This window comes from Suncus etruscus, chromosome 11 (genome assembly GCF_024139225.1).
Source record: "Suncus etruscus isolate mSunEtr1 chromosome 11, mSunEtr1.pri.cur, whole genome shotgun sequence".
NCBI lineage: Eukaryota > Metazoa > Chordata > Mammalia > Eulipotyphla > Soricidae > Suncus > Suncus etruscus.
This window is the reverse complement of record NC_064858.1, coordinates 33,223,640-33,246,299: the sequence shown is the minus strand read 5'-3', so window position 1 is coordinate 33,246,299 and position 22,660 is coordinate 33,223,640. Positions and strand designations below refer to the sequence as shown.

Sequence of the window (22,660 nt, the reverse complement as noted above, 5' to 3'; positions counted from 1 at the left end):
ATAAAGAGTTGGAAATGTAAAAGAAAGGACAAGGAAAGTGATTGATATTTTAAGAAACAAACAAAAATGTGTGTGTGTGTGTGTGTGTGTGTGTGTGTGTGTGTGTGTGTGTGTGTCTGTAGGGCCTGATGATCATCTCATTTAGTGTCTCTGAGGCTTGAGTTCCCCTTTCAACTTGACACACAGCAGACACTGAAGAATATGCCAAAACTTCAGGAAGAAATCAGAGTTCCACCTTTGGAGCCTTCTCTGATTCACGATTTTCTCTCTGAAAAACATTGTGGACACCATTCTTAGATTTGCAATTTATTATTTTTTTTGACTTAAGAGGATGATAAAACTCAACTATATAATAAGTAAAGTCCTAAGTCCCTTCAGTTTTTATTCTCTGAGCTTTTGACATGGAGGATGATTAACTTTCCATTAATTTACTTGCCATTGACATTTCATGTCAAGTTAAGCTCCTTTAAATACACAAGACCTACTCCAAGAAATGCTCCTGAATTCTATCCCCATAACTATAATCTAACAATCTTCCTGATTCTGATCACCATATCTTCAGATAACTTTGCTTTTAGTCAAATCCAATGAATTCACTAATATTTTTTAAAAATGATAGTTTTGGTTGCAGGGGTCTCAAACTCAATTTACCTGGGGGTCGCAGGAGGCAAAGTCGGGGTGATCCTTGAGTGCAAAGTCAGTAGTAAGCCTTGAACATTGGGGGGTGTGACCCAAACAATTAAAACAAAACAAAACAAAAAAAGATTCCTCTAGGGAAGGGCCACAAAATGTTGTATGGAGGGCCGCAAATGGCCCGTGGGCTGCGAGTTTGAGACCCCGATGGATACATTCGTGTCAAAGAATATAATATTGATGTACAAAGTCAGTGAGCCACAACTTAATTTTTTTTTCTTTTGCTTTTGGGACACACGCCGTGACACTCAGGGGTTACTCCTGGCTATGTGCTCAGAAATTATCCCTGGCTTGGGGTCCATATGGGACGCCAGGGGATCGTACCGCAGACTGTCTTAGGTTAGTGCCTGAAAGGCAAATGCCCTGCCACTTTGAACATCGTTCTATCTAGTCCCTTTTCCTTCTCCTTCCTTCCTTCCTTCCTTCCTTCCTTCCTTCCTTCCTTCCTTCCTTCCTTCCTTCCTTCCTTCCTTCCTTCCTTCCTTCCTTCCTTCCTTCCTTCCTTCCTTCCTCTCTCTCTTCTTTCTTTCTTTCTTTCTTTCTTTCTTTCTTTCTTTCTTTCTTTCTTTCTTTCTTTCTTTCTTTCTTTCTTTCTTTCTTTCTTTCTTTCTTTCTTTCTTTCTTTTTCTTTTCCTTCCCTTCTTCCTCCTTCTTTCCTTCCTTTCCCTCCCTCCTTCCTCCCTTCCCCTCCCCCTACCTTCTTCCCTTCCTCCCTCCTTCTTTCTTCCCTCCCTCCCTCTCCCCTCCTTTCTTCCCTCCCTCCCTTTGTCCCTCCCACCCTCCCTCCCTCCTCCCTCCCTTCCTTCCTTCCTTCCTTCCTTCCTTCCTTCCTTCCTTCCTTCCTTCTTCCTTCCTTCCTTCCTTCCTTCCTTCCTTCCTTCCTTCCTTCTCTGGCCCCCACAACTTAATTTTTTTAGAGTAAGTCCCTACAATGATGACTTCTGTATGACTGTTTTGATAATTTTCCTTAAAATTAGTTTATATATTTAATGTTTTTTTATTTAAAAAGTTGGATATTTTGTACTTTACAATGTTATTAATAATGGGTTCTCATGAACATAATCCCAATACCACACCAATCATCGGTATACTGCCCTCCTCCCAATGACCTCATCACCCATCCTTCCCAACTAAATTGTGTTGATCAGATTTCACATTATGTTACCTTTGGACCTTTTTTTTTTTTTTTAAATACTTTGCTGAAAGACACCCGGTTTTGAATGCCTTGTGGCTTTCATTTTTTTCCCCTGAAATTTTATCTCAAGCAGCCTATCTTTACTTTCTAGAACCCACCACACCTGTCACACACAGCCTCAACTGATTTCATTAGGCAGCCTCCTGGAGCAAAGTCAGTTTGAGAAATCTCCCCAGTTTCCATCCAATAGGAAGTAGAAGAGATAATGATTTGCTTTGATAAACATCTTCAACTTACCAACAATTTTCCTGCTAGAAAACCATCACAAAATTTTTGTACAAGTTCTACAGAGATGTCTTTGAGGGGCAGAGTGTCCCACTCTTCATCTTCAGTTCGATATATTGCCAAAGCGGGCAGTTGAGATTCCTTTAATTTGAAAAATGCTATCACCTTCCCATTTTCCTTCATACTACTGTTCACCAAAACAAAAAGAATCTGCAGGTAGAGAAATTTGAATAAGAGAGAGCTCAGATCTGGGGAGAGAAATCTACATATTACAGTCTAAACTACTGAATAATATTATAGGGAAGGAATGCGGAAATGGAGAGGAGTCAAGGTTATTCAGGTCCCTCAGTGGTAGCTAAATATTAAAACTACTGGACTAACAACACTGAAAATATAAGATCCAAATTTCAACAACCAAACTTAAAAATGTGCCTGTCTGTATGGGTAAAGGGAGGTGGGTTGGGAAGGTGGGAGGAAACTCGGGAACCCTGGTAGAAGAAAGTTTACTCGTGGTGGAATTGGTGCTGGAACATTATAGGTCTAAATAAGAGGATTTAATATTTATAAAGTAGTTTTTGTGTACCTGGTAATGTTAACTATTTTATATTATCATCAAACCTTCTACCCATTCAAAATAAGTATCATTGTTATACTATTCTGGTAAATGGTTCACCTATATTCAGGAACAAAAATAGGGAATAGAAAGAAATATGTATTTTTTTTGAGTCACATCCAGTGATGCTCAGATGTTACTCCTGGCTATGCACTCAGAAATCGCTCCTGGTTTGGGGGGACCATATGGAACACTGCGGGAGAGAACCATGTTCTGTCCTAGGTCAGCCACGTGCAAGGCAGATGCCCTATCGCTGTGCCACTGCTCTGGCCCCAGAAATAAGTATTTTTTGACATTTAGTATATGATGGGTGTTTGATGGGAGAAGTAAATCCTGCGCTCTAAAGATTTAAGAGATTATGCCAGGAATAAACAAATTGTGGCACTTATGCAATTTTTAGTTTGTTTTTAGCTGCCCTGCTATGCTGAGGGATCACTCTTGGAGCTCAAAGATTACCAACGACGTGATGTCAAGGAACTACCCTGGCCTGAATAATTGCAAGGCAAATGCTTTGACCCCTGTACTTTCTTCATTCCCAACATGATGGATTCATTTATTTTATTTTTTAATGGGGCCACACCTGATAGTGCTCAGGGGTTACTCCTGGCTCTGTCATCAGGCAGGCTCAGGGGATCAGCCAGGATCAGATCTGCTCTTGATCTAGCAGGCTGGGGGTACCATATGGGATGCTAGGAATTGAACCCAGCTCAACAGTGTACAAGGCCCTTCCTGCTGTGCTCTGGCTCAAAGAGATACATTTTTACAATTATCTTTAGGTCTCTAATTTTTCACTACCTATTTATTAATTCAGGATAAAAAGGAAATGGACACATTACCAAGGGATGATATAACATGGCCTTGATTAGTTTAGCATACATATTTATTTTTAAATCAGCTAATATGGTATACTATGCCCTAATTCTGACTTTTTCTGTTTTGAACTTAATTTCCTTCTTCATCTCATTTCTAGTTATTTTCTCTCATTTTTTTTTTTTTTGGTGTGTGTCCTGGACTCAGTTGTCAGAGGTCACTTCCTCCCAGTTTCAGACTTACCTTCCCTTGGAAGAGTTTAGCTGCTTCTTGGTATTTGTGGATGCTTTCTTCATACTCTGGGGATCCCTTGTTCATCATGAGCAGAAGATGAATAGGAACAAGGCTATTAAATAAACCAATTACACTCTGGCAATTGGAAATGTATTGCAGTAGAAAGAGAGAGGGATGAAATAAGATCATTATTAATTCCCTAGAGATTATATGGATTGAAACCTAAATGATATCCCTTCACCGATAATTCAGATGAATGGAAACTTTAAAATGACTCTTAATGAGTTATTGTACCCTTTAGTTTTTAATGCCGTGGTATAGATCTCTCATAAAGTAACAAAAGACATGTGATTCTCTCTTGTTCTCTTTTATCGTGCTGGATGGGGATTGTCAGACCTAATGCTAGGCACTCAAATAGCAATCTGGAGTGAGTCACTCAGCTAATAGCCATCTCTGATGAGCCAGGGACAGTTGAGTCATTTCTGAAGTAGAGTTTTGAATACAAACATTCAGATCAGTATAGCATAAATGCTTGCACTCCATGCCTGTGTCCAGATTAGAAACATCTTGCCAAAATATCAATCTATAGAAAAAGTATGTCAGCCCACGATATGAAGCTTACCCCAAAGAGTGGTGAGTCCAGTTAGAGAAATAACTACACTGACAACTATCAGGACAATGATAGTGAGTGAGAGAAAAAGAATGCCTGTTTCGAATACAGGCAGGGGGTGGGGGAGGAGGGAGTTGGGGGCATTGGTGATGGGAATGTTGCACTGGTGAAGGTAGTGTTCTTTTTATAACTAAAACCCAAGCACAAACATGTTTATAATCATGGTGCTTAAATAAAGAGATATTTAAAAAAAGAATATGTTTGCTAGGAGTTCTGGAAACATTAAATCCATAGAAAAGAGAGAAAATAAGAAAGAGTAGGTCACTGTCAAAGCTTACTCTTTATTATGGGATGGATGGGTGGGACACACATAGATGTTCTCAAAAATTACTCTTTATTAGGTGCTCAGGGAGCATACCTGACAAGGCTTGGACTTACTGTGGTGCTGGGAATTGAACCTGCAATAGTTGCATGCAAGGCAAATGTCCTCCCTGCTATACTATATCTCTGGCTTCATCAGTATTTACTCTATTAAGATGCTACATTTTTGTTTTCTTGTTTTGGGGTCACACCTGGCAGTGCTCAGGACTTATTCTGGATTTGCATTCAAGGATCACTCTTGGCAGGGCTTGGGATGCTGGGGAGTGAACCTGAGTTGGCTATGTGCCTGCCAAGATCCTTATCCTGCCATACTCTGTAAAATTTTGGGATAACCTGGTATGCAGCAATAGGATATTAATGTGCCTTATAATCTTCTAGTCACTTTTCCATCCCTCTTTAGGTATCAAGAGTGGTCAGATACAATTATAAAGTAGCTGCTGCCGATATATCAGTAGTGGATACAGTCTTTTCTAGATACCAGACACAGTTCTTAGATCTTTACACATAAGAACAAACTTGGTCCTTATTTTTATGAGTGATGAGGCCCAGGATAGGTTAAGTGATTATCCAAAATTCAAATTCACCAGTAGTGGACTAGTTACACCAGGAAGTTTGTATCCAAGTCAATGCGCCTTTTATTTTTCTTGGTTTTTGAGCCACACCCAGAAGCTGTCAGGGGTTGCTCCTGACTCTGTGCTCAGAAGTCACTTCTGGCAGGCTCATGGGACCATATGGGATGCTGGGGATCAAACCCAGGTTGACCACATTTAAGGTAAATGTCCTACCTACTGTGCAATCACTCCAGCCCTTTAAATCAATGCTCTTACCTATGTGTAATATCTTACACAACAGTTGATGGTAAAATCCCAGCTAAGCCTATTTCATGCTGAGCATGATTAAACTTCACTTGACCTCGGGCCAGATAAAGCAAACTCTTCAGGACACATTGGTTACCTTTCCTGCTGAATAATAAATGTGTAGATAAAACCCCAGGACAATGGACTGGATAATAACTAGATGGGATCCTTCTGGAAGCCACACACAACTCTGTCGATATTCTCCTGTTTTATTGAACAACATGTATGCATGGAAGTTCCAATGGATTCTTTCCCTGAATTTAGCCCAAGAGTTTAAAACCAACTCAGGTTTTAAATTTTGGAGTCAGGGTGTTATTAACTTTTGTTTTATTAGATCCTATTACTTAAATTAGAGCATGAATCTCTGAGAGAAGAAAAAGAGTATAGTTTAAGCTAACTAGCTAGATATAGTTGTTTTAAGAGAAGAGATTGGACAGAGCAGAAGCAATTAGTTTAATCTTAATAGATGGAGTCTGATTTTTTTTTTTTGCCCTAAGCCAAGAATTAAGTGTAAGTATTTAAAGGGCATGGCAGGCTGAGTGCTTGGCTGTGAATATTTGCCCAGTTGCTTTTGGTGTCAATTTCTGCACTTTCAACAGCTGAAAAATAACTTGAGTAGGAGTGTGGGCAGGCATACAATGAAAAAAAAATTTACTTGGGGAAAATGAAAAAGTCTCAATACAAATAGAACTTCTTTCTTCAAAACAATTTCTATTTAAGTTCTTGATGAGATTTGCCTTCACTTATAATGTGGAACTTATCCTGTGAGCCAAGATGCTCAGGCCCTGCCTTAAACCTGCATAGTTCAGGACACTGGGACCATGAAGCTAAGAACCAAACACCATTGCTTTTGGCAACAGTGCAATCCTGTCTGCTCAACAGATGCAACGACCACCAGAAAGATGGTAGGCTAGGAGAAAAGTGTCCTCTGGATGGTTACTGCCAACACCCCCAGCAAGCAAGTGTTTGGAACCTTAGAAGAAGTGGAAATAGAGTCACCATGCCACAGACACAAACATGGAGTGAGAGGCAGACTGGAATGTAGTCAACAGGAAAAAGGGTGTTTTCTACCTAAGGCTATGTGAGGTGCTGGAAAAACCACAGGATCCATCCAGACAGACCAGTCATGAGAAAAGGACATGGGACAGAGACAAGGCCATGGGACAGTCTCTGAAGCTCATACTCCTAGTCATAGTGCATTAAGGAAGTTACTTCACTTTTCCAAATCTCCTTTCCTCTTGCGACTCTGCTTTCCTCTTCTGTGAAATGGAACAAAACAATGTGAAATAGAACTCTGGGCACAAAGTTTGTCTCCAAGAATATTTTCCCCACTCACTCATTGTAATTTGAATGAGTCACTTGGATTAGGAATATTCTCTCAATACATCAGTTTCTACCCCACAAAATCAATATGAGGACTAAATGAGAGAGTGGCCATAGAAAGGTCTTGAAAGTTCTGGTAATTGGGTTCGCAATTTTTGCTGTAGTCAAAGAATAAACAGCCTTTCTACATTGAGGTGGGCCATTGGAAAGGAATGCTGCATCCTTTTGTGCTTACAGAAAATAGAAAGCAGGATAAATGAGGTTGTTCTACCAGCTGTGGAGTGCTCAGACCAGCAGACTACTGGGACAGGTAGCCTGAAACCTTTGTCTAGGTGGCTTCTAATAGTTCAAAACAAGGGCAACTGGGATAGCAAGCTGAGGTTCCACAAGGGTCTGGATATTCCAGGTGATGACAGTCCATAAACTAGACTCAGAAAAAGGAAACAACTGAATGCCAGAGTGATAATCCAGTGAGTAGGGCTCTTGTCTTGCATATGTCCAACCTGGGCTCAATCACTCACATTCCATATGGCCCCTGAGCCCTGTCAAGAGTAATTCCTGTGTGAAGAGCCTGCAGTAATTATAGCCCCAAAACAGGAAAAAAAGAGAAAAATAAATAAAAAATAAAATAGAATTAAAATTTTTTTATAATACTGATATTATTTTTGAGAGGTTATTCTTGAAACTTTATGTGCCTACTAACTTTATGTGCCTACAAGGAATATAACTGAAGTTTTAGGGTACCAATGACCCATAATATAGTTTATTATGTCAGACTGTGTCAGACTATGTCAAGCACTCCACAGTGTCAGACTGTGGAGCAGAGAGTGAGCCAGATCCTAGAAACCTCCAGGGAACACTCTCAGGCAGTAGAGTTGGAAAGTTTTTGATCACCTTAATTCTGCATTCTGGAACTTTCTTTTATAAAAACATACAATTATAATATTAAATATTATATATAATGCTATATGTTATATGTAATGTTTTATATTATTATATTTTATATAGAATTACTTTAAGCACCATGGTTACAAAATTGTTCATGATTAAGTCTGCCATTGATTTTATACCACCCTATATCAATGCACTCTTGCCACCAATTTCCCCAATTTCCCTGACACCCACTCCACCCCTACTTGCCTCTGGGACAGGCATTTTAACACACTCTCTCTCTCTCTCTCTCTCTCTCATTTTGACTATGTGTTTTGTTGAGTGGTAACAGGTCTGTAGTAAGGGTGGCATACAAGCAACAAGGTGATTCCCTGAATGGTAGTGACCATTATCACCAGATCATAAAACAGTAAGTACAGGAAAGGTGCTCTAATAGGGAGATAGATAACCTTCCTGACATGGGGACTTAAGAGCTGGGATGCTGTTTACCACAGGATTGTACTCTGTCACCCAGCCAAGTTTGTTGATCTCAATGAAACGGCTTAATTTGGTTTCATCAATTCTTTCAATGTCTTCACTCTCCAAGTTCAGCCGCTCGCCATCCACCTTGTAAGACAAAAAGGGTTATATGTCACTCATCTATTTCCTGCGTTGCCAGACATTTCTGGACTTCATTATGGGTCAGATCCAATAAAAGCTTTAAGGACAGAAAACAACATGGGTGAATTGGTGCTGAAATACTGTCTGTCTAAAACTCAACTATGAATAACTTCGTAAATCTCAATGCTTTAATAAAAAAAGAACAGAAAATATTAAATTAAATTTAAAAAATAGAAAAGCACGTGGGAATGGTTCCCTTCCTTCAGGTCTACATGACCCTGTTGAGGACAGAAATGAAACTTACAGGATTTTCCACAGAAATGTTCCATGGTGTAGCAAATGTCATCACTTCCGGAAGACTAGAAAGAGGTTGCTCCTGGAAAGGGAGGATGGCAGGAGGAGTTTGAAACAAAGAACTGTTTGGAAAAGGCAGAGTGAGGAGTGTTTTTGCACTCTAGGTAGCAAACAAACTATGCTTATTTCCTGTGGGCACAGCAGGAGAAGTTATGGGGTAAGTGAGTCTGGTGGGCAGGGTAGAATTTAATCTTCTTACTTTGGCTCCCAGGCTTTTCAGAAGTTTACCCTACCCTGCCTTTTTATGTTTTATTTACTTATATGGCTTCTTCATGTAAAATAAAATATACTTAATGAGGCCAGAGAGATAGTACAGAGGGTAAGGGCTTGCTTTCAAGGTAGCCAACCCCAGTTTTATCCCTAGTATCACATAGTTCCTCTTCCTATCTAGCACTACCAGAAACAACCCCAAGAAAAGAACCAGGTTTGGCCCAAATATCCTTCCCTCAAAAACAAACACCCCAAAACACTTACAGAGAAAGGCATTATATAGTAAATTTTCTCAGTGCCATTACCCATAGTATCAATTATTCCTGTATTTTTGAACTTCTGTCTGAATATTTTCTCTTCTGCCTTGAAAAAAGCTTTCAGCATTTCTTTAAGGTAAGTTACATTTGTTGGGTAGCATGTTTTTTTCTGATTGGTTACTTAAGATATCTTCACCCAAAGACAATAGAGACAAGGGACTCAAGGTGATTCAATTAAAATTTATATAAAAAATAAAGAACAAAAACTAAAAATTAGATTTAAAAAGATATCTTCATTTTATCTTTGTTTTAAAAGTTGATTTACTGAGAGTGAAATTCTGAGTTGATAGTCATCTTTTTTTTTTTTTAGTTTTAGGAAAATGTAATTCTTTATATTTTACATTTGATTTTTCCTATTGAGAGCCACCTCTATACTTTATACTCTGAGACTTCTCAGAGATTAATCCCTTTTATCTAACATTGTTTTGATTGTGTGTATGTGTGTGTAAGTATTTATATATTCATTCTAATTCAAATTCATTGATTTAGCATGTTTAAAATTGTGCTGCAGCCCTTTTGAAGGTTAACTCACTTAATAGTTCATCCTACTTTTGAGGATATTGATTTTTAGAGTCCAAAGTGAAGTATAGGGTGTTTCCTACTTACTCTTTGGGGTCCTGAACTGAAATGTTCCCCCTCCCAATAGATCTTTGAGATTCCTAAATGCTAACAAACTTCTGTTTCTTGATAGTTGCTTCTACAACTGGCAAGATATCACCAGAAAAAAAATACAGGGGTTAGTTTTTTGAGTTTCTATCTTTATATATACCTTATCTTATTAGACATTTGTCCTTCTCTCTTGCTAACTCTTCAATTCTTTGGTATTATCATAGTTTTTTTAAATTTAATTTATTTTATTGAAACCATTGTGATTAAAAAAAATACTTCATGATTGAATTTCAGACATATAATGAATCAGGGCCAATCCCACCACCAGTGTCAACCTCCCTCCACCAATGGTTCCAGAGTGCATCCTATACTATGACCCTTTGCCCCTTGGTCTGCCAGTATAACAGGCCCATTTAAGTTCAGTTTGTTAAAGTTTGAGTCTTTTAATTCCATAATGTTGTTAACTTTGGCTTGGATAGTTATTTCTGTCCTTTTTTTTTTTTAATCTCCACTAACACACCTGAAACCACTTGGCTGCTGACTCCCATTCTTTATCCCCCCCTTGTTTTTTATAATTTTATTTTTAATTATGAGAACAAAGATGCAAAGAAAGAGGAAAAGGTAAAGTTACAGTGGAAGGACAATCACCCATAAACAAAACTCTTAGAAGAAAAGCCCTTGCTGATACCTTAATTTTGAACTTTCAGCCAAAGAACATTAAGAAAAATAAAATAGAACCCATGTACAATTACTTTGTCCCCCAAATCCCCAGATTGTAGTACATTATAACATTTCTTAGCAGTACACAATGCAATCTAAGGCCATAAAACTTATGTAACTTCTTAAACATTGAAGGTATAGTATTTTCTTACATTTCCTTGCCCATGCATATTTGTTTAAGTTAATGACAAAAGTTTAAGTGGGTTTTTTTTTTAAGGATTAGAGTCAAAGGAGCACCGTATAAAAGGTGTTAGAGTTGCAGCTATTGTTTGCATAGGCCCACCAAAATATGAGGGACATGGAAAGGAAAAGCCTTGGCCTAAATACAAAGAGACCCTACCCCTGAAGTTTCCTGGCAGAAGACCAACTCTAGGCTCCAGGCAAACTTGTTTGTCCAATACAAGTCATTGTCTATAGTGCCAATACACTTTTATTTTTTACAGTCTCTGTTGTTGGCATCATGTTTCTGTATTAAAGATCCTGGAATCTGCATATCCTAAATTGAAGTCAGGATGGTGTAGAGCGTCCTCTAGTTTCACCTCACAACAAAAGGGCAATGCAGAGAGTCCTGTTCTGTAAGCAGTCGTTGTTGTCAAGTCTTCTTAGTGTTGAGGGAAGTCTCTTTTGAGCAGGTCAATGTCAGAACAGTGGTAGGGTCTTCCCTGGTAGAGGGTTGCTTCCAGATGATGTTATAAATGACCTCGGATGTTTCGTAGTTAGCTTCCCTGGTTCAGGGATGAATGGAGAATGCCCATTCTTCTGAGGCTTGTGCCAGGTCATTATGTCAATGTTCAGGGTGTAAGGACCCATTACTCTATAAGATTTCTGTGTTCTTACCTCTACTAGATAGGAACTTATATGTATGTATAGTATTTTCCCATTTTAATGTGCCTATGTAAACAAGGAACAATGCCACATGGCGTTATAGGCCCCTATGGGGGCTACAAGAACAAGTCCAAAAATCCCCATGCCATGGTTAAACATAAGCATTAAACTGAGGGACTCTTTCACCAAAAATTCCTTATTGAACAGCTCACAGAGAGAAGAAAAGATAAAAAAGTGGGTTATTTCCCCCCTTTTTAATTGTATAAAAATGCAGAAATATGAGGTATATCATTGTCATTTTGCTCAACTTAAAAACATTTTGTCCTCAGTAGGAAGCCTAGTCCATTATTTCAGTTTTGCATCTTAACCTTCCCGGGGCCGGAGAGATAGCATAGCATCATTTGCCTTGCAAGCAGCCAATCCAGGACCAAAGGTGGTTGGTTCGAATCCTGGTGTCCCATATGGCCCCCCGTGCCTGTCAGGAGCTATTTCTGAGCAGACAGCCAGGAGTGATCCCTGAGCACCGCCGGGTGTGGCCCAAAAACAAAACAAACAAACAAAAAAACCTTCCCATACATTCAGATATATTAAGAGATAGAACTTCATTCCTTAAGGGCTAGAGTAAGTACAGGGGGGTAGTGCACTTATCTTGGTTGCAGCCAACCCAGGTTTGAGCCTCAGTCCCTCCATATGGTCCCCTGAGCCTGCAAGAATAATTGCTGAGTGCAGAGCCAAAAGTAAGTCCTGAGCACCACCAAGCATGACTCAAAACAAACAAAAAGAACTTTATACTTCCAATTCCTGTCTCCAGAATTTTCCATTTTCTTTTCCAATTTTCTAGTGCCCACAAAGATATTAGAAAAATAATGCTTCCATTATCCATAGCCAAGAGTAAAAATAAATTAGGCTTGTTGATAATGATTATCTTTTCCTTACATAGTTTGGATCACTTTTGATATTGTTAGGCTACTTAACTAACAACAATGTTAAGCCCTTTCCTTATATCAGTTATCTCAGATTGCTTCTGTCCAATGAGAACTGGCCCTGAATGAGAACCACCTTTTTACCTAGATTTTTCTTCTCAAGCCCCAGAAAAATAAGCAAAATCAGAAGTCTGCTTTGAGTTTATGCAAGAGAAATCAAGCAAAATCAGTCACTAGATATTAAGTTGACAAGACTGTGTATTATTGTCATCCCTTCAATAACTTCCACTCTTTACTCCTATTGGCTTAATTAAAAGTAAGATGATCATCCAAGAAGAAGCCAATATACTCTTCAATATCCAGAATCTTATTAAGCCTGGATATAGCTAGTTCCTCTGCTATAATCCAGTTATGTATGAAATATTTATTAATTGTTTGCTAGGTACTGCCACATGAAGGGTCAATCTTGACTCAAGTAACAATGTCATCACTTTATTTTATGACTGTTGTTCATAGCTCAAGTTAATGAAACAAATGCAGAGGATATATAATACTTGTTCTCTCAGAAAAAATTTGAAAATAATATCAAATCCCCATAGTGGGGCTCAGAGCAGTGGTTCAGTAGTAGGGCGCTTTCCTTGAATGCTGCTGACATAGGACAAAGGATCCCCTGGCATCCCATATGGTCCCCCAAGCCAGAAGCTATTTCTGAGGGCATAGCCAGGAATAACCCCTGAGCATCACTAGATGTGGCCCAAAAGACAAAACAAAACAACAACAAATAAAACAAAACAAAACCCAGGGTGTTTTATATCATTATTATTTTGTTTTGTGGCTATGCCTGTCAGTGGCTTACCACGACTAGGGATATATATATACCCTAGGAACACAAAAACAGAATGCATAAATGCCCTCTGCACTCCTATGTTTATTGCAGTGCTATTTACAATAGTCAGAATCTGGAAACAACTCAGGTGCCCAACAACAGGTAAGTGGTTATGTATACTGTGGCACATCTAATACAACAGAATACTATGTAGCTGTTAGAAAAAAATGAAGTCAACAATTATGCCTATACATGGATGGTCATGGAGACTATTTGCTGAGTGAAATGAGTCAAGGAAAATGATAGACAGACACAGAATAGTCTCACTCATCTGTGGGATTTAAGAAAAATAAAATACAGTATGGTAATAATACCCAGAAAAAATAGAGATGTAGACCAGAAAGACCAGGCCATAACATGAAGAGTGATGAGCACAGTTAGAGAAATAACTGCACTAACAACTACTATGACAATGATAGTGAAAGAGAAATATAATTCCTGTCCCAAAGACAGGCAGGGGTTGGTGGAGGAGGGAAATGGGAACATTGGAGGCAGGAAAGTTACACTGGTGAAGGGTAGTGTACATTTGATGATGGAAGCTCAGCTATGAACATTTTTGTACCACAGTGCTTAAATTAAAAAAATTATTATTTATAAAAATAAAAAAATAAAAAATTACAAAGATTTGTGTAGAAAACTCAAAGGAGAGGAATATTTAAAAATTCCAGAGAAAAGGTGCTTTAAGAAAGAGTCCTTGCCTTCAGTGCTCCATTGTCTGCCCCATGCTTGTTAGAGGGAGGACCTAAAGAACATGAGCAAAAGTCTCATGAGAGAGTAAAAGGACTCTCATCCCCAAAATTGTCTGACTTATCAGCCAGCTTGACTCCTTTATAATAAAGATTTTGTTAAGTATGACCACTCATCATCTTTATTAAAATAATGACTAGGGGCTGGGGAGATAATACAGGAAGTAAGGCACTTGCCTTCCATGTTGCCAACTCAACCTTGCTTTGGAACCCCATATGGTCCCACAAGCACCATCAGTAGTGAACATTGGGCACAAAGACAGGAATAAATGATGATATTGCAGCATGTTGTCTCTCTGTGCCAAAACAACCCCCAAATGAATGTAAAATCATGGCAAGGTCTACCAAATTAAAAAAAATAAAAAATAAAAAAGCATCCCTAGCACCCTACACAGTTCAACAGAAACAACCCACTTTTTGCAACTTAACATATTTTTTTCAGATCTATAAATTCTAGATTGTAGCCACACAGCACCTCAAAAAATTTTTGTTGTTGTTTATTTTGGGCCACACCCAGTGATTTTCAGGGGTTACTCCTCCTGGCTATGCGCTCAGAAATCACTCCTGGTTTGGGAGGCCATATGGGATGCCGGGGGATTGAACCATGGTCTGTCCTAGGTTAGCACATGCAGGGCCCTACTGATTGTGCCACCGCTCAGGCACCAACACCTCAAAAATTTATATAGTATCAATCCAATAGTCTCATAGGAAATCTGATGGGAAAGTTACATAAGAATCTATGAAGTTTTAGTGAGCCTAAACAGCAATACTAGCACTAATCACTGTCCAGTAAATCTTTAGACACTGACTTTAGTAATACCATAGAGATAGAACAATAATTTTAAATTGACCCTTGTTGATCTAAGTTTTATTAATTTCATTTGTTTTTGTAATGCAACAAATAATATGAAATAAATTTGTATGTGCCTGCAAGGAGGCAGGCTATGATGGTGGTTGGGATAGGTGTTTGAACATTTAATACCTAAAACGACTACATTATGAACAATTTGGTAAATCATGGTTCTATAACAAAAAAATTTAAAGAAAATAAAAGGAACATAAGGGAATGCTCTAAATGACTGCCAATATACTTGAAAACTTGCATAAAATAGACTTCATAACCAGAAGTCTGATAAAAACCCAGGATCAATATTAGTTTAACAAAGGAATAAACTGATCAAAAAATAATATTCAGGAATTGGGAAGACAGCTCAAAGGGGTAGAATGTGAAAGACCCCTAGTTTCATGTTGTATCTTGTAGTTCCCACTATCCTCCTATGACTGCTGAAAGTAATTTCTGGGCTCAAAAGCCAATGGGGAAGGACTCACACTAAAATAAAACCACATCAGGAATTCATTGCTTCCAGATTATTTTTCTATGAAAATATTCAGCTAATATTATGGCGCCCTTCCCCCACAACCCCTCCCCACTATCTCCTCTACTTTTTTCCAGGCAGTCCCTCACATTTTCCAGAAAAGAGAGAGCAAGAAAAGGTCAGTTAGTCCAGGTGTTTCTGAACTTAAGGTGAGGCAAAAACTGCTCAGTGCTGATAAACATTCTCTAAGAAGCAAAGAGCTTTCATAAAAATCACCTCTGGACGTCTGTCCAGTTTGCAGAGCTTCTTTTAAGGAAACACACTCAATTATTTCATTATTGCTTAAACTAACAAGACTTGGAACATTTGTGTGTAAAATTTCTGGAAACAGCATCTGAACAGGAAATCTCCCTTCAGTAAAGGGAATTATTTGCATAGAACACTGGAAAATATTTTGACCCTGGGATCAAGAGTTGAGGGAATTTTTTCAATATATTTATCCAGTTTTTGAAAATAAGTTTGCTTGAGATATTATTCTCCCCTTTTTTTTTTCAGAAGAAAAAAAGGAAACAAAAACTAAAAGAGTTGTCAACAAAAGTATCTATTTTGAAGCTTCCCAAAGAGTAAGGAAATGTTTTAGATACTAGAACAAAAGATTCAACATCCCTTTTCTGTTTAATAGCATTTTAGCCATGTTTCTTTGGATTCTAACAGATTCCTCTATCAACTGGGTTTTCTCAAAATGTGTTAAAATCATCTTAATTTACATCATAATTACAATATAGAATATCAGTCTCTCATACCTGCAAGTGAGATATTACTTGCAAAACAAATCTCTTCATGACTTTATGGGTTCCTTAGTTTATTTTTATGATTTGGTAACTTACCATATATAATTGAGGAAAAATAAATTGACATTCTTACTTCTTGCATTTTAAAAAGTTTATTTTTATGTGTTAGCTCCTGCTGATTCTCTTTGCTTGGCAAAGTGCATTTCTTATAATAAATACCCAATAAATAATTGTAAAAGGAATTAAAAAATGCCTTCGTGGTATTTACTGTCCCCTGACAGGGTTAAACAAAATTATGTTTCTTAAAATATATGTTATTGACAAAATTCAATGCAGAGTAAGCATTCAAAAAAGATCTGGCATTCAAATTTTAGAACAAGCTTATGGTGTATTCAATCCAGGCTTACCTGTGTTATGGCAACACTAAGAATTCTATAAGAGAGTATGAAAGATCTCACAATTACACTTAAAACAAATTCAAGCTATCACACAAAACAATCAAGTTGTTATAAAAACTTAAGAGTTTCCCATTGTACTTATATTTCTCCTAATTACTTTTCTATTTTGTATATAATCATTTTGGAGTATATGTTTTATGAATGTTATATTTTCTAATCTCTTATTGCTCCAACATTTCAAATATCCAATAATATTCATTCATTATAGTTTCATAATAATTTAATTTATCATGATTTCAACATAACTTTTTTTTCCAATAAAGAATTCATCCAAAGTCAAATATTTTTATGCCCAAATATGTACTGCTTGAGAAGTAATTGTAATTCTAGGGCTTGATTAAGTAGTGCCAACGACGATAAAGGCCTGGCTTTGGAGAAAGTGGTTTAAAAAAGAGAAGTCACTAAAATTAGGGCTATTAGAGTAAATAGAATATAGGAATGAAAATAGGTTTGCTTCAGGGCTAAGAGCTTTAGAAAATGACAATATTTGAATAGAAAAGATATGCTTGGAGTCAGCAATACTGCACATATATCAAATGCCTGTTACTCTATAGTTGTAAAATTTTAAGTAACTGAATTATCTCATGGATCTTTTGCTTTCTTACTGATAATGCATGAATAATAGTCATTATTTCATTAGTATCATGTGATAGTTAAATGAGAATAATGGAAAACACTGAGCATAATCCCCATCATAAATTGAATCCTAAAGCCAACAACAACCAGACAAGAAAAACTATAGCTCTATGATGAAGCAGGCAGCAGAAAACTTGCAAGTTCATATTTCCCAATGTGGAAAAAAGTCTCAGTTGAATTTTTACTTCTATCCCTTCCCCCCAAAAGTTATCCCACACCTCTGAATAATAATCCTATCAAAATATGTACTAAGCTCTTCAAAATGTAAACTGAAAAATTGTTTATCTAAAAGCTGGCATGACAGAAGTTGAACTTTTCCCAGATCTGCCAGTGGAGAAGGGTAAGAACCAGCGTGTTTGTCTTTGGAATGAAACATTAGTAATCATGCCCACAGAGGTCTCCAGAGTTCATTCAGAGAAGGTAAACAACAACAAAAAAACCCCAGATGCTAAAGAAGAGTGAACAGATCTGGGAAGTCATCAATAGGGCTCTGTAAAAACAAATTATAAACAAAGCTAATGCCCTAACCAGAATGGGTGGAGCCTGTAGGGATATTGGCCAAGGCACTTAAATCACACCTTCCTAAGATTTGCAAACAATCTGGAAAAGAAATATGTGGGGGGAAAGAAGGGTTTGCTTCAGTCACATCTAATATTTTGAAAGTGCAAACCTAGTGTGCTGTGGAGAAGAGGTCAATCTTATAAAGATCCCTCAGCCATATTTTTGAAGGTGAGAAAGCCCTAGCAGAGTTTCTGAGATTAGATTTTCTGAGAATGTTCTAGGTACCAGAGATCTATAGTATACCTAGCGAATACAAAGACAAATAAGTAGCAATTCTTACCTTTGAGAAATTATGGCCTAGTGGGCTAATATTTGAAAAAAGACATGAAAATACATGATATAATGAATGAGGGAACTGGAAAGCCTGTCTAGAGTACAGGTGGGGGTGAGGTGGGATGGAGGGAGATTTGGGATATTTGTGGTGGGAATGTTGCACTGGTGAAGGGGGGGTGTTCTTTACATGACTGAAACCTAATCACAATCATATTTGTAATCAAGATGTTTAAATAAAAAATGATACATGATATAACCTGTAACTAGTAGATAAAAATAAAGTTATGACAGTACAGAGGAATACAAGATTAACGTGGATAATTCAGGGAGTGCTTTATGAAAGGGTTAACATGTGTTTGTGGTGTGTGTGTGTGTGTGTGTGTGTGAAGTGTGTGTGTAGGCATGAGTGGAAAGAGCAGACTGAAAAATTATAGAATTTTATCACTATATTGTGAGTAGGTGGCAACTAAAAGGGTAAACCCTAGGATGGGAACATTTAGCAAAAGGCATAACTGATAGCAACCAGGTCATAAAACATTAAAAGAAGTTTTTTAAAGTGATAGATGAAATTCACTTTCATCTCTTTTGTAGATTAAAAAATGGGATCTAAAGCAAATTAACTGATTTGCTTTAGGTCTCAGAGTAAATGACATGGCAGGGCTCCAAATCTTTACTAAGCTTCAAACTTGTTCTCCTCCCAGATTATGTCAGAGTTTGCAGAAAGTTTGTGGGAATTGTAATTCATGTCATTGTTCCTGATTCTAGCTTTATCCTTATTGGTCAGGACACGAAGTCCTTCCTGCTCTCAGAAGTTTGTGAATCTATGGGCGAGGAACAATTGGGCTGCCCAGCCAACTTACCTGCCGAAAGAGAGAAATGGTGTTTTCTGTGATGTTGTAGTGGGTCAGGACCTCTGAGTCAGTGCTTATGCCAACTGGTACATCTTGGAACTTTTGCACCATGCTGTGGAGTATGGGCACAACAGGTATTTCTAGATCCTGAAAACAAGAGAGAAAACAAAACCTTACAGGGTTTTTGTTGTTGTTGTTGTTTTGGTTTGGTTTAGTTTTTTAGATACATGAAGGCAGAACAAAGAATAAATTTGTTTTAGTGTTCAGCAAACCCACATTTGCCTCTAAGAATGCAGGTGTAGGCCAGAAAATAGTTCAACAGGCTGAGAACTTGTGTTTAATGTACAGAATCCAGGTTTGATTTTGGGAACTGTATAGCCCCTCAATAATTGCCAGGTATGATTCTCTTCAACTGACACTATTATAAAATATCAAAATGTTGTACTGCCACACACAATCTTGTGTTCCATGTTTTATATATCCAAAATAAATTTAGTGGCTTGAAAGTTTGATAAGGTTAAGTCTTAGAGTTGGACTGTTTCTGTCAAAGGGTATAAGGTGTTGCATGGGTTGTTGTAGTTCATGCAGAAAGGGGAATCTGCCCACCATCCTTTTCTGAGAATGATACAGAGAAATCAGTCTGGATCAGGCTACCTGCAATGTATCAGGCAGCCATTATTTTCTTTTGGAACTTGGTGGATTAGCTGTGCCATTTTTCTACTAGTAAGATGATGACTATGAGTGAGGCTGCTCTGTCAGAGTCATTTCTAAGAGTAGAATCAGAAGAAATAACCCCTGAACATTGTCAGCTGAGACCCAAAATAAAATAAAATAAATAAAAGTTAAAAAAACAAAATGCTTAAAAAATAAATTGAAGAGGAACTTATGAAATAGAAAAACATTCCATGTTCATGAATTGAAAGAATCAATATTATCAAAATAACTATCCTGGGGCCAGAGCAGTGGCTCAAGACTGTGGTTCGATCCCCCAGCATCCCATATGGTCCCCCAAGCCAGGAGCAAATACTGAATACATAGCCAGGAGTAACCCCTGAGCATCACTGGGTGTGGCCCAGAAAACAAATCTCCCCCACAAAAAACTATCCTACTTAAACTGCTATATAGATTCAAAGCAATCACAATCCAAATACAGAAAACATTCTTTAAGAATTTAGAATAGTCAATTATTAAGTTTGTGTGAACTATTTTTGTTTGCAATTTTATTTGCCATGTTTTTTGTAATGAACAATATAAAATAAATTATTTTGTGTCTGCTAAGGAGGAAGGCTTGGGAGATGAGTGAGAAACTGGGGACAGTGGTGGAGGGAAGGCACACTGGAAGTGGGTTGGTGCTAAAACATTGAACCCCTGAAACTGTATTATAAACAAATTTTAAATAAACTATTTACTTTAAATAAAGTTTAAAAAAGGAATAATTGCACATAAAAAAAATAATTGCCAGGAGTGACCCCTGAGCCCAAAGCTAGGAATAGTCAGTTCCTAAGCATTGTTGGGTGTGGTCCAAAAACAACATAAAAAAAAGGAATGCAGGCTAAATTTCCAGTTACATTGTTGATTTTTCCAGGCTAGATGGGGTAAAAGGTAACTACAAAAGTAGGGAAACTGGGACATTTTAGAACTTAATTTACAGTTATTGTTAGCTGAGAAAGATCTCAAAATCAAAGACCCACAGAGCAGGATTGCTCTGTTATGCATACACCCAGGGGGATAAGAGTAGAGGACATTTTGTGGAAAAAAGAAGAAATAAACAAAATGTAGGCACTGTTAAAAGACCCCCAACCCCCACTTTGCCAAAGCCAGATTAGGGGAGAGAAGGAACAAATGAAAAGTGAGGTTTAGATCTTTTCTTCACCGAAGAATAGTTCTCTTCTTCCTGAACTCCACCAGGAGACTGACTGGTCACTGCTTGTTCTCACTCAGGCCCTGGCATGCAGAAGGCACCGAGAGTCCCCTCATGATGCTGATTCCTTCCCTCCCCTTCCGACAATGAGGTAATGAACAGAGACTGTCTTCCTCTCTGACTTCTGACTAGACTGAGAGGAAAACAAAAGTTGGCAGTTCTTGCAATTGGTGTCTGAAAGTTACAATTACTGGTTCCTGGATTTCCCTTTCAGAATCCTGCCCCCTAGAAGGGAATTACTCAGAGATGGAAGGACGGCGTCTGCTGGCGACTGGGGTTCATGTACCCCCCTTTCTGTCATACTCCCTTGCCACCGCCTGCCTGAGGGAGCTGTTTGTATCCAATGCTCAACTGGAAAGAGCATTTAATGGAAAAATGCACTCTCCATTTTCTTCTCATCTTACTTCTTCATCTTCCAGCTCAACACCCACGAAGAGAAGGGTGGGCTGGAATCGATGAATGGAAACAGAAGAGAAATCTGCATGGGAAAAGACATGTGTGTCCACACTCAGGATAAGAGAACTTGCTAAAAAGAGCTTCTCTCTTTTCTGGCGGTTTCCATCCAGCAAGTGTCCAACCTGGAAACTGCACCATGACCCCTTCGGCTGACATAATGTTCACTTCTGCCCTTCCTGTTTTCCCCCCACATCTCTAGCTAAGTGAGAAAGGGCTTAGACAGAGGAAACTATGAACTGAGGTGCTACCTGGATGGTAGAGATGAGTTTTCTCTGGCCTCTACTCAGTACCCCTGACCCAGAATAGCATCCGTTGTTTATTACTGGAGCTTCTGGTAACAAAGGATCTGCAGCAAGGAGCCGAAGACCCAATTCCGAGGATGGGAATGCTTGGAGATGACAGGTCTCCAGGAGGGTCTGAATGTTTCACAGCCCTCAAAGCTTCCAATGTGTAACCTGGCCAGAATCTGATCATCTGGCTGAGGAAGGACATGACTCCATTAGGCAATAGCAAATGAGGAGTGTCTAGACCCACCTGGAAGAAGCCTATTACTGCCACTTCAGCAGCGTCGATGAACTCCTTAGCAGCTGAGACATCTGTTAGCCTCACGGGTTCCTGGGCAGCATTGGCACCATCTGGACACAGAGAGTGAGAAAAAGAGAAACAGGGGGAGTTGAGAGACTGTGTGGATTGCTATAGCTCTAAGGAATGAAGGCACCCATATTTTTTTACATGTTTTCTGCACCAAAGCCAAGCCAATCAAGGGGTTTTAGTATCTTTTTTTGGGAGGGTTGGCCACACCCAGAGGTAATTAGGGCTTATTCCTGGCTCTGTGCTCAGCAATGACCTGGCAGGCTCAGAAGACGCTGGGATTGAACCTGGATCCAACGCGTGCAAGGCAAACACCCTACCCACTGTGCCATTCCTCTGGCCCCATCATTTTTAATGTTTTATGCCACTAACATCTGGAGAAAGACCCCCTCCAAGGGATCCTCTTTGCAGGGTCATACAATCAGCTCTTTGTTCAGCATTTCCTGATCATATTATCAGAAGGGGGAAGGGGATCTCACATGCTGCCATATGTTTCCCTTTTTTTCTCCTTACCACCCTGCAACTCCATAGCCCCAGGTGTGTTTTACTCTTACCTGAGGATCCCTGAACCTCTGCTGCAATGTTCCAGGACAGCCCATGGACAAAGAGGACGATCAGAAAGAAGCTTCTGGATGGAAGAGCTTCCATTGCTCTGCTCCTGTTTTTCTATCAAACCTCACACTGTATGCTTTGGGATGCCAAACTCTGGGTAATCTGCTTTAAATAAAGTTAATCTGTACTGGTGTTTTTCTTGCTCTGGGAACTTTGCAGCTGTCTCTAGGGA

The 22,660-nt window shown here is 38.6% G+C and overlaps 1 protein-coding gene across 1 annotated transcript; it reads right to left on the bottom strand.

The window, feature by feature from the left end:
• Positions 1 to 223: 223 nt before the first annotated feature.
• ERP27 (endoplasmic reticulum protein 27) lies at positions 224 to 22,524 on the bottom strand. The gene is made up of 7 exons (XM_049783703.1): positions 22,431 to 22,524; positions 21,820 to 21,920; positions 18,918 to 19,055; positions 8,322 to 8,438; positions 3,780 to 3,905; positions 2,126 to 2,323; positions 224 to 268 (listed from the first exon to the last, which is right to left on the bottom strand). The coding sequence occupies exons 1-7, from the start codon at positions 22,522 to 22,524 to the stop codon at positions 224 to 226; spliced, it is 819 nt and encodes a 272-aa protein (XP_049639660.1).
• Positions 22,525 to 22,660: the final 136 nt, after the last annotated feature.

Bases quoted from the DNA above. Each gene is read 5' to 3' on its own strand.
- ERP27 (XM_049783703.1), bottom strand. From the start codon at position 22,524: ATGGAAGCTCTTCCATCCAGAAGCTTCTTTCTGATCGTCCTCTTTGTC. The intron at 19,056-21,819 runs GTGGGTCTAGAC...TCTTGTTTTCAG, and splicing joins CAGTAATAGGCTTCTTCCAG to GATCTAGAAATACCTGTTGT. The intron at 3,906-8,321 runs GTAAACAGCATC...TCCAATTGCCAG, and splicing joins TGACAGAGTACAATCCTGTG to AGTGTAATTGGTTTATTTAA.